We start from the raw sequence: 12,196 nt of genomic DNA on the forward strand, positions 1-12,196 counted from the left end.
TTAAAGATGTTAACGCAGCATAGGGTTCCTTCAGAGCAACCATGCTGTCGGGGCAAAGTCCTTTTTATTAAGTACTCATTTCTTAAATAGGTACAAGACAATAAAAAACAAACGCAAACCACGCTCTACTACACCAGGCTATGCAAAGGCAGAGGGGCGAGGAGCTTCTCCAGCAACAAGCAAAGTCAGTGACGCGGCAAGTAAATTCAGATATTCTGTAAATGACAAACCAGAAATGAGGAACGCCAGCTGTTCACACTGGAAACTTACCCAACATTTTATTTTAGTCCAAGTTTTATTTATTATGAGAACAAACGAGAGTAAGTTTTCAGTAGGGGTAGGGAGTCTTATTCCTTACCACAGCAATAAGGAACAGTGAAATTTCAGTGCAGCTCGGCGTTTTAAAGGTTGCTCCCCTTTCTTCCTATCACCAACCGCTCCGGTGGGACCGCCACCTTGGGGACAGAACCCCAGGACGCCTCTTCTCGGGCGCCTCCTCCGTGGTTCTCCCACTGTCCACCCACACTCCTGCCTCTCAAGACTCGCTTCTAGGGGATTAGGCAGTGAGCTGCGCCGCGTCCCTCTTCCCGGCTCGCAGCCCGGGAGCCGCGCGGCCACCGAGCCCAGGTGGCGAACAAAGGCTGCGCGGGGCGCGCGGCCGGGCTGGCGCGCGTTTCCCCGGCAGGAGGCGACGGCGGCGGTGGCGCGCGCAGGAGCCCGCATTCCACCGAAGCGGCCCGAGCCCGCGGGGCGACGTCACCCCAGGCTCCGCCCCCGTCCCTCCCCGAGCAAAGTAACTCTGGACTACCCTGAGCTGCCCCTACCGAGCATGGAGAGCAGTGGCCGCGGCTGGCGGGCGACTCTTTCGCCCGCGAGGTAGTTTGCCGACGTTGTGCAAGGACGAAAGTGCTGGCGGGTGGCCGCGGCGTCCCCGCGAGCCCCCCACGAGGCCGGGCGGGCGGCTGGCTGGTGGATTTCGCCGCGATACCCCCAGAGGCTCTTTGCAAAGCTGCTTGAAACTTCTCCCAAACTCGCCATGGATGTGGCGGCGGCGGCGCTGCCTGCTTTTGTGGCGCTCTGGCTCCTGTCCCCGTGGCCTCTCCTGGGGTCGGTCCAAGGCCAGTTTTCAGCAGGTGAGTGGTCGGTGGTGGTGGGCATCTGAGGTCTGTGGCTGTCCTCAACCTTGGACTATGAGGGAAAGAGGAACTAGCTGGTTGCCGGGACTGGGGATTCGGGAGGCGTTTGCTCGGGGTGGGGGGTGCAGGTTGAAGCCAGGTCTGTCTTGGGAGTTTGTGTCAGGCGGGACGAGGTCAGGAGGTGGGCGCCACCCCACTCAGGTAACTTTTACGTTCGCGACCCATTGTTTCCAAGGCTGGCCGGGCACGCAGACAGCCCCGGGTATACTGGATGGAGTCTGTGGCGACCTTGCTTTTCTTGGGTGAACCGTAGATATCTTGGGCGTCGGGAAAGAAGTCCTCACAGCCTTAGTTAGGGAAGAGAGAAAGAAAAAGTACTTAGGGCTCCCGGGACCACGATTCTTTGGCTCGCCGAGCGGGCTGGTGGCTCTCTGCCGCCAGACTGTTCAAAAATTACCCGGGAAGCTTTTGTCAGAATTGTGGGGACGCGTAGGGACTGACATCGGCGCGCTCTGCCAGGTGCTTTTTGTCCCGGGAATAACCTCCTCTGACTATTGTCCAACTACTTCCCTGTGACTCTCGGAGGCTTCTTCCTCCTCCGCTGAGGGTTGAGAGTTGCTCCTGGGTTGATTACAGGGCGCAGCGTGGAGCATGTTGCATGTGTATGTTGGCGGAGCCCGTACGAGGTTTGGAAATGTGACTCTTAGGATAGAATCAAAGCTGTCCTGGGCAGCGAGGGCTGGGCGCCCGTTCCCGGAAGGCTTACCCTGCTTATGTATTGAAGCCAGCACAAAGCTGGCTCCACATCTCCCTGAGTCCGCCTGGATGACCCGGGCTGGGAACGTTCTCAGTCCTGATGGAGGACCCGGGTAGAGAGACGCGACGCAGAGTTCCATGGTTATCCCCTTTTGAATCTCACAGAAGACCCTGGACTCCCGGTCTCTCGGACTGGTTGTCTCTGTTCCCATCCTGTTTTGATATCCTTCCTGGAGATCGGTTTCTTTTGTGTGTCCTCTGCCGGCTCTGAAGTTTCACCTGGTGGACGCTGGGGCGCGAGCTCCCAGGTTGATCTTCTGCCTCCCGCAGGGCTTGACAACTTTTCTGGCCAACCGACCCGGCCCCGCGCGTTTGGCGGGCGCATCTGCTGCCTGGGTTCCTAGGACAGATGGAAACACAAGAAGGGCCGAAGGGTAACGGAAAACGAGACTGTCGAGCTTCTGGCTGAACCGACAGGATGCGTAGACCGAACTTACTTTGTATTTGACAGTTTCATTGTTTAGACTGCCCAATTTCCTGGAAATAAACTCACCAGGTTGTTTTCCGGAGCAAATCCTTCATAAGCTTTTCTTCTCCCCTCCCCCATTTTCAGCTGTATACAAGGAGTTAGATCTCAGATTCTGGTGCCTGAGTGTATCCTCCTCTTAGGCAGAGGCTGTGAAATGGTAGCAGGCAAAGGAGAAACCATGTATCTAGGTGATGTGCAGAGGGCACCAGTTCTATGCAGTGAGCTCCGACGACTTAATTTAATTCTCTCCGGGTTCAGTATTACCGCCCGCGTCTCTGCCATACAATGCTGTTAGTATTGGAACCATGCTTGATGTAACTCATTATATGCAGCAAGTTGGAGGGAGTATTGATTTCTACACAGTGCTTGTCAATGCACGGAGAGCATAGCTTGAGAAGGCATGTAGTTTGCTAATTGAACTTTACCAGTTGCATGATTAAACTCATGTATTCAGGACTGGCGACTAGTGATGTCTTAACAGCTGATGGATATAGGCTCAACATTGGAGAAACTTTTCTCTTTTAAAGTGTTATTTATCTTTTTCATCAACGGGTACTGAGATTGCCTCATCACAGGGCGCAGATGTGCTTCTGAGAGTTTATTATGAATGCAGCCAGTTCTCACAGAACTGCTAACATCTTCTTGCTATTCAGAATATGCATGTATGCCCACAACCAAAGGTCTTTTATTGCTCAAGTTTAAAGTCAGGTTTTGGACTTATCTGTCTGTCTCCAGAGATTTAAAGTTGGTTTTGTAGGCATTTCTTTTTTTTCCCTAGTTGTCATAAATCATTTGGTATTGTAATGTCATTAAACTCTTTGGCATATTTGTAAAAAATATTGATTGGAGTTGGAGATGAATTAGAGATTGAAAAGATTGGAAGTGCTTTTTTATTTTTTGCTTTTTTTTTCTTCAGATAGTCTATTTTAAATGATGAACTTCTGGAGAAATTTAAATAAACATACATTAAAGATCTAAAGAGGCATATTTTCAAAGTTTTAAAGTAGTCCATTCTCTTAAATATGTATTAAGAATCATGATTACCAAGGTCAGGTCGTCACTTTTCAATATTATTGTGTGGATGTACATGTTGTACGCTTCAAAAACAAATTTGGGAGGATACTGTAGTTGGGAATTTGAAATGTCATTTACACACTGAATCTCTTTGTGTCTCAATCACACATTAACACTTTCCTATCACAACCAGCTTTTTTTTTTTTCTGTTTGCTTTTCAAGTCTAAAGCTGCTGCATGGCAAACATCTTTAAAGCCAGGGCTTTATGAATTTCCCCCTTCACTCTAGCCTCTGAAAACAACACTTGCATCTGCATTCTATCCAGGAAAACTGAGGTATGAGAGACCAGAGTGTTAGGACAGTCTGCTTCCCGGGCTGCCTTGCTATTCTTGATGGTCTCACCATGCAAGCAAGCTTTCTGTAGAACTCATGACCGACAAAACCTGTCTTGCTTGGAAACTCAGCTTTCTCATCTATAAAATGGGGATAATAATACGCGTCCTGACCTTTCCACATAGTTTTTATGAGGATCAAGTGAAGTCGTTTATGTGAACCAGCACTGTCAACTGTAAAGCATGGCTCAGCTATCTGGGGTGTAATCATCATAAATTAAGGTAGCCCGAGTGCCAGAGTTTCAGCTTTTATGGCTCTTAAACTCTTAGAACTCTTGGTAACTATAGGCTGTTCAGCAAGGGGTGTGTGTGTGTGTGTGTGTGTGTGTGAGAGAGAGAGAGAGAGAGAGAGAGAGAGAGAGAGAGAGAGAGAGAGAGACACGGAGAGAGGGAGAGAGTTATTCCACTAGTCTCCATTTCCAACATAAAGACTGATTCAGAGCACGAGTTTGATACTGAGACAGCAGTATCAGAAATTATCTTTGATCATTTTTCAGCTCAGCTATGCAAATCTTTCACAAATTGACGAAAGCATTGCTGCTAATATTCCTAGTACCCTAATTGCAGGGAAAATACTTGGATAGTGTTGTGATTTTAAGGTGATTTGTTGAACTGGTTCAGTGTTTCCTCAGTGTGGAGAATTACATGTAACTTTGGATGCAGTCTTACCAATGACCTAGAGAGGGACTATTGTGTCTGCTGTGAAGTGAGCCTGGGAACGCTTGCTGCTCAAGATCTTGCCTTGAATCAGGTCCTGGCACATCACCCTGGTCATTCCTTAGGACCATACAACGAATCAAAACAGACCCACTTGCCTTGCGTCTGGCTTCTTGCTGTCTCTAGTACAAAATTAAATTTCTCTTACTCTGATTATCTTCTGGGCAGATACTTTGGAGCCGGCTCGTGTTTAAGGCTTGCCATTTAGTTCTCTAATTTTGATGGACGGGTATTCTTTGTTGTCTAAATACATTAAAATTCCGAATTCTGCACCCTAATAATGATATGGATAATTTCAGGACTGTTTTTCTTTCTCAATGATTCCCTTATATCTGAGTTTCCTAGCTTGTGAGATGTCATTTTGTGTCTGCCTGCCCAGACGGGAAGAGGCAGGTTTGGCTGCTGTTTGGTCATTGGCATGTGTGTTGCTGACAGCCCTTCTCTTTGTATTCATGAATGTGAATCTCGAAAATAAATCAATAAATCAACCCCTCTGTTACGGTGTCCCTCTTTCACACTTCGGCCCACACCTTCCTGATAACAACTTAGCTCCACATCCATAGTCAGCAAACCAGTCGCTTTTGCTAAATATCTTTAGGTACTGTGTATGTTTATAAATGCTAGCCATATGACTGGTCCACTATCCAAAACTCACAAAGCAGACTCTCTTCTATGTCCAGTATTGATGTATTAGTGCCCGTGTGTGGAACTTAAATTTGCATGACATAATTTCATATGGAGAAAATGTGTTGGCTACCACTCATGTTCTCCCCAAGATTGTATTTAGGCAGAGGAGGTTATACTGAGTGTGGATTTTCACTGTTCCCATTTCTTCAACTTATTTTTTCATGGAGGAAAGGACAAAGGATTGTTGAAGGCTGAGAGCAGGAACTATCAACAGAATTTATAGACAAAATACAGGGGGCGCATGTGTGCGTGTGCATGTGTATGCATGTGTATGCATGTGTGTGCGTGCATGTGTGTTCGTGTGCACGTGCACATACATGCGTGACGTCATTTACCTAGTTTTCAGAAGACGGAAAGGTGTCTTTTTTTCTGAGTCATTTATTAGAATTGGCCTCTTTGCCTTTGTCCAAACAGATTCATTTCTTATTCTGAGAGTGCAAACATTTCCCTCTGTGTATTCCTCTCAGACATTCCCCTTTGATCATCTGTGTCTGGTCTGTGTTCCTCTATCAAATGGGGTTTCTCTGCCTAAAAAGGTTGTAATTGCTTTTGAACATGACTTGTTTTTTGCAGCAGAATCCATGCTGTTGATCATAGTTACTGAGAAATTGTACAAAACATATCAAGTCACCTTATATCTTAAAATCGTATTTGATTACAAAGCTGATGAATAATACATCTATCAGACTGCTCTTTATTTCAAAAACAAGCCTGCATATCCATGAAATAATTTTTTTTAATGTCACAGAATGTTTGCTTCTTGTGGTTTTCCATTCCTGAGTGAGAGGCTTCATAGTCCCTTTTGTAAGAGGGGGTGGAAAATTTGAATACCTAGCGCTCTAGATAAGTGGATAATTTATATCCAGCTGTGCCTTGGAAAACTTTTTGGAAGTTGCCACATTTGGATGCTAATAGCACGAAGCCCAAGGCAGAAACTTGGTGAACTTCAGACCCCACTCAGTCCAGACGTGACACACACGATTGATGGAAATTTCCTAAAGAATCAGAGCGGCTCATAAGACATATTAATAAATTAATTTCTCAAGACAGAGTTTCTCTGAATAACAGCTCTGTCTGTTCTGGAACTCGCTTTGTAGACTAGACTGGCCTCTAGCTCGTGGAGATCCGCCTGCCTCTGCCTCCCAAGAGCAGGAATTAAAACTGTGTGCCACCAGTACCCGGTCATAAGATACATTTTATGAAATCAGTTATGAGATGTGTGTCTCTATTCATCTTGAATTCTTTTCAGATTTCTTTTTTCTTTCTTCTTCCCCTCCCTGCCTCCCTCCCTCCCTTCCTTCTTTCCTTCCTTCTTCCTTCCTTTCTTTTCTTTTCTTTTCTCTTTTGATTTGGGTTAATGTCTTGGTTAGTCGCCTTCTGGAAGCACGGTTTCCCTCATATAAAAACTTAACTGTGTGTTCTGTTCCAGGTTGTTGAGGTTCTGGGAAAACACTCATGTGGGCATGCAGGGACTGTATTGATCCTGCTGTGGAACACTGCTATTTCTTCACTTACCGTGGTGTAATTTTTTTTTTTTTTTTGGCATTCTGCTATCTATTGATAATCCAGAAAAACATATTAAAGGCTTATTTTGTCATTTGCAGTTATTTTAGGTGCAAAGTAAGTGGTCTTAAGTGAAATAATTCATGCTTCCACTTAGGTGACTGTAGAGCCCAGTGAATGAAAAAGTGATGAGCTGGGCGATGCTGGCTGAGTCTTCTACTGGCATCATGGGGTAGGTGAGCCAAAGGGAAGCCTTTGTCAGAATGAAGCCAAAGGGGAGTGTTCTAGGGAATTATAGTTTTCAGTTATTTAGTTGGGAGAGTCGAAAGCTTTAAGTATGTCTATCTTAACGATAGTGTGAACTTCAGTGTCAAAGATTCATACAAGGAAGATGCTGAGGAAAAGAGGTGATGGAGTTGAACATGTCTACGTACATTCTTTGAAAGATTACTGAAGTTCTATTAGTATTTCTTTTCTATTTTGTAGAGGAGAAACTGAATTTATACTAAGTGAACAATTTGTTCTAATTCACTTTCCTGTTCCATTATATATTACGTATGTAGTAAGTATGTAATAAAACATTCAGATTGGCCTCTGTGTATTCACCTTTCCCAGTGCCTCCTTCTCCTGAATTAGCTGTCCAGGCTGGAATTCTGGACCTTGTTGTAGGCAGCTGCTGGACTGGCCATAGAAATTCTCCTAATTACAGTTGGGCAGTGTGCTGGTCTAGCAACTGCCTAAGTGGGAGAAGTGAGAGCCTGGTCCCAGCTCCTCGGTGTCATTTGGTAGCAAGGGCAAGAGCATTTGTTCTCTGGCCACAACGTCATGGTCGATTGCTGTCTGGTCCTTGTGTTCTCTACTCCAAGGTATCCTAGCATTTATGTGGTCTGTGGAGCATCAGCATTAGCTTGGCTTGGGACATTGTGGTGGTCTCTGGTCAGCCCTACACATATTGGATTGAAATCTATATTTCAATCAGGTGATTTGTTTGATTATTTTAGTTTTTGGAAACATTGTATTAGAACAAACAAAGCTGAGCTTGAAAAAGGATTGTCACACATGCACTTCATTGTAGAGTTCTAAGAGTTGTGATTAAGGATTAAATTATGACATAAAATAGATATCTCTGGGTTTATAATTATTTTCTATAGATTTTGAAAAAGACTTATTTTTATTTTATGTACATGAGTGTTTTGTTTGCATGCATGTCTGTGTGCCCTGTGTTAGGTTGGTGCCTATGGAAGTCAGAGGACAACATCACATCTTCTGGAATTGGAGTTATATATGGATGTGAGCTGTCGTTGGGTGCTAGGAATCTTGACCCCAGGTCCTTTGTAAAAACAATTGCTCTAAATCACAGAGCCACCTGTCAAGCCCCAGATTTATAATTACTATTTATATTTCCTGATAATAATTTAGCATCCCTGACACATCAAAATAATTAAGATTACATGAGTTTTTTTTTTTTTATTTAATGAACACTCAGGCTTGAGAAGAATTTTTTTCACAAGAAGACAAATATAAAGCTAACGTTTTAGTTATGGATGTTACTTGAAAGAATATTATAGGTGCGGATACTGTCTAAGGAACCAAAAATACTATGCATAAACTACCTTTGCTTGATTTAATGTTGGTAAGGGAAATAATATTCCCTCTGACATTAGTACCAATTGTCTCTCGCTTTATAACTCTCTTTCTTCCAAGATCTCTGTAATAGGGAGCCTGTTTGTAGGTCAGTCAAATTTAATGAACGGGAGTTAGTAGGTAGAATACATTCAATTTCACAGGAATTGTTTTTCCAGTTTTTTTCTGTTCATATTTAAGAACAGAGATTGTCAGCTTTCTCAAGAGAAAAAAAATTATGATTTAAAAGACAGTGTACACTGTTTGTGTCAAAACACAGTTTTCCATGCATTTTATAGCTTGCTTTAGCATTCTTTTAGAAAATGAATTTCCCAAAAGACCTAATTGCCTCTTTATTAATGAGTCTGTAAGTGTTTTTTGCTATCCATTTACTGTTCTAAATGTGTCTACTTTTGCTAGCAGTTCCAACAGTGAAGTCTCTGATGAAATCACAACTGCTATGTTTGTTTTTGCTGTTTACTAGTGATTTGGAAAAATACTGGCGTAATGACATGGTTATAACGGCGAGTAGTGAAAGGCAAGAAGTATAAATGGATGTTAACCTCTGCTCGTTGATAACACCGTGATCGTAGAAGCTTGAGTTTGGGGATAGTAGATAGCAAGATTCTCTGTGCTTTTGGTATTGTAAATAAGAATCAACTTAGCCTACAGTGTCTGAACTGTGAGAAACAGAGCTGTTGGGATTAACAAGTTGCGGATTGATAAATTCCGTATCGACTTAATACTTTGGGGTTTAAGAGGGAGATCTAATTAGAGACAATTATCAGGCAGGCGTGGAAAACTTCAGAGTTTTTCACACACCTTCAAGAACTTTGGAATTTAAATGTTCTCATCAATCATTTCTCTTTTTTTTCCTAATTTTATTCTAAGTTTACTAGGCCTACTTTCCCCCCTTTTTAGCTATACTTAGGTATATTTATTTAATCTCTTATCCACTGAAAAAGGAAGATTTTTCCCAAAGCAATTACAAAAACAGTAGGGCCTATGACCTAGTAAAATCTAGGATCAATGCATTACATATTTTAAAATCTCCACAATATCCTTTTGTTTCCATTCTACACACGGGCTTAGAGAGGGAAAGCAGTCAGTGTCTCCAGAGATCCTGTGAGGAACTGGTTGAGACAGGATTTGTTATTGAGTGAATGCACACGCATGGAGTGATTACACATTTTCATTTCAGATTAGCAGAAAATGCAACAAACTCAAGAGGCCGCTACAGTGTCACTTGCAATGGAATGAAATTAGATTTGAACAATTGAAAGGAATGAAGGACCGTGTATGTGTGTGTGTGTGTGTGTGTGTGTGTGCGTGCGCGCGTGTATGTGATGTCTGTCTGTCTGTCTTTCTGTGTGTGTGTCTAAAATCTTTCTGGTAGGAAGCCAGGAGATAGTGAGGGGTGGGGAATTACGGGGGGAGACATTGGGTTCGATGTCACGCCATGGGCGCTGGGTGGGGTGAGGGCTGGGAAGTTGAGGCTTAGCTGCTAAGGGTAGAGTGGAGGACTAGGAGAGGAAGGAGTTTGTGTCCTCCCAGGTTTCTGTTCATTACAGAGCAGGTGTTTGCACTCAGGGCTGACTTACTCTTGTATTTCCCCTTGAGTCATACTTTAAAAGCAGGAATGTATTATTTTCATTATTTTATCCTCTCTGTACTGAGTGAATCCAGCATTAAGCTAATGACTTGTATATCTGATACAACTTGCTCGGAGTGGTCTATCCGGGAAGAACTTCAACTTTCAGTCAGTATCTGAAGCTGGATGTGGTGGTTCATGCTCTTAATTCCAGCAGAGGTAGATGGGTCTGGGAGACCTGGGCCAGCCTGGTCTACATAGTGTTAGTCAGGGCTATATAAGACCTTGGCTTACAAAAGGAACAGAACCCAAACTGATTTAGTACTTGAGTCACGTTTGTTATAACACACATAGCATTCTGCTTATTGATATTTTTTCCTTTATTTATTATATATACAGTGTTCTGTCTACATGTATGCCTGCAGGCCAGAAGAGGGTGCCAGATCTCATTACAGATGGTTGTGAGCCACCATGTGCATGCTTTGAATTGAACTCAGGACCTCTGGAAGAGCAGCCAGTGCTCTTAACCACTGAGCCATCTCTCCAGCCCTTATTGAAATTTATATAAATAAAACACATTCTATAACCATTTTTTTTGTATCTAGAATTTTAAAATTAGTGCTTTCAAAATATAAATCTGTTTTACCCACTGGGTTTGATGACAAGTATCTAGTGATCCAAAGTGTCAATAATGTGTGTGAGTGACAGGGACGATCAGGTAGCTGCTTGCTTTTCAGGTATGCTGGTAGGACCTATTTATGCATATATGCATATGTATAACAGAACCAACAAGAGTACGAAAGTGTGGTCTAAGCTTTGGTAAATGAATACAATTGGTACAGTGAAACCAATCTACCGCTCTCTTACTCTCTGGACCCTAATATTGAAAGCTGTGAAGTGCAGGTGCAATTGCTAGATTTTACTCTACTCATTTCTGCTACCCATGATGCATAGCTGTAGAACACGGAAATTAGGAAGAGATGCTAAACATTTGAAGTATTGGGTAATGAATAAAATGAAGAGAAGTAGCAGCCGGGTGCGCAGTTACTTTTAAGTACAGTGGTTCTTAACCTGTGGGTCGCGACCCCTTTGGGGTTTGCATATCAAACATCCACATTACAATTCACAAAAGTAGCAAAATTGCAGTTAGGAGGGAGCAATGAAATAATTTTATGGTTGCGGGTCACCACCACCTGGGGAACTGTATGAAAGGGTGGCAGTATTTGGAACATTGAGAACCACTGTGCTAGTGAAAGAGTTACCCGGTATCTTGGTTTTATTTCTGATGTGGTAAAACACCCTGACAAAAACAGCTCACAATTCCAGATTGCAGTTCACCATTGCTGGGGAGGTCAAGGTTTCAAGAACCTAGGTTAGAGAGTCACATTATAGTCATAGCCATGAACTGTGAATTAATGCATAAATGCTAACTGCTCAACTCCCTTCCTTCGCTATCATACAATCTAGCATCCCTTGCCTAGGGAATGGTGCCACCTACAGTGGTCAGGTCTTCCTTTCTGAGTTATATTGTAATCAAGGTAATCACACAGACATGCCTGCAGGCCAACCTCATCTAGGCAATCCCTCATTGAGATTCTTAAAGACTTTTTTATTTGACATTTGTTTCTATTTTGGGGGGGAAGGGTGTTTTGTCTGCATGTGTGTCTGTGTACCATATGCATGAAGTGCCCACAGAGATCCCTTGGAACTGGGTGGTTGTAAGTTGCCACGTGGGTGTTAGGAATCGATCTTGGAGCCTCTAGAAGAGCAGCCAATGTGCTTAACTGCTGAGCCATCCTTTATTGCAATTCTATTAGGTGATTCTGAGTTGTGTCAATTCAACAACTGAAACTTAACTATCACACCCAGCCCTGCTTAAATAAATGTTGGTACTAGTCTCTTAAGCTCTGGGATGACTAAGGACCATGACTTTCCAGCTTAGGCAAAGATACTTCCATCATCCTTAATGGAGGCCTTGGCCTGGGCATCTGGCTCAGCATATAGAAGTAAAGAGAGCAATCAAACTAGAGATTTATTGATTTCACCCTGTCTCTCCCTGCCAGGAGCTTATTTTAATGTACCTTTGTTTGTCAGTATGGAGAACTCCTTCAGCGATCATGTTGTCTCTTGTGTATTCTTACTTTCTCTATGATTTCGTTTCTCTCTTTATGTCAGCGTAAGTTGTGTTAACTGAGTCCGAGTTGATGAAGTTTGTCATAATTTGGCTGGATGGCAGCAGATGGTTCGT

General features: G+C 43.4%; 1 protein-coding gene across 13 annotated transcripts in view; it reads left to right on the top strand.

Annotated features, from left to right (window-relative positions):
* Window positions 1-833: 833 nt before the first annotated feature.
* Ptprk (protein tyrosine phosphatase receptor type K) overlaps window positions 834-12,196 on the top strand; it is a 549,613-nt gene continuing 538,250 nt past the window's right edge. For 4 of the 13 annotated variants that reach the window (XM_057751167.1, XM_057751194.1, XM_057751185.1 and 1 more), the window contains exon 1: window positions 844-1,133. In XM_057751167.1, the coding sequence (XP_057607150.1) occupies window positions 1,037-1,133 (97 nt within the window). In that variant the 5' untranslated portion in view covers window positions 844-1,036. Of the gene's footprint in view, window positions 1,134-12,196 lie in introns of all 13 variants that reach the window. The other 9 variants (XM_057751213.1, XM_057751203.1, XM_057751221.1 and 6 more) reach the window with 4 other exon arrangements.

This window comes from Chionomys nivalis, chromosome 2 (genome assembly GCF_950005125.1).
Source record: "Chionomys nivalis chromosome 2, mChiNiv1.1, whole genome shotgun sequence".
NCBI classification, from domain to species: domain Eukaryota; kingdom Metazoa; phylum Chordata; class Mammalia; order Rodentia; family Cricetidae; genus Chionomys; species Chionomys nivalis.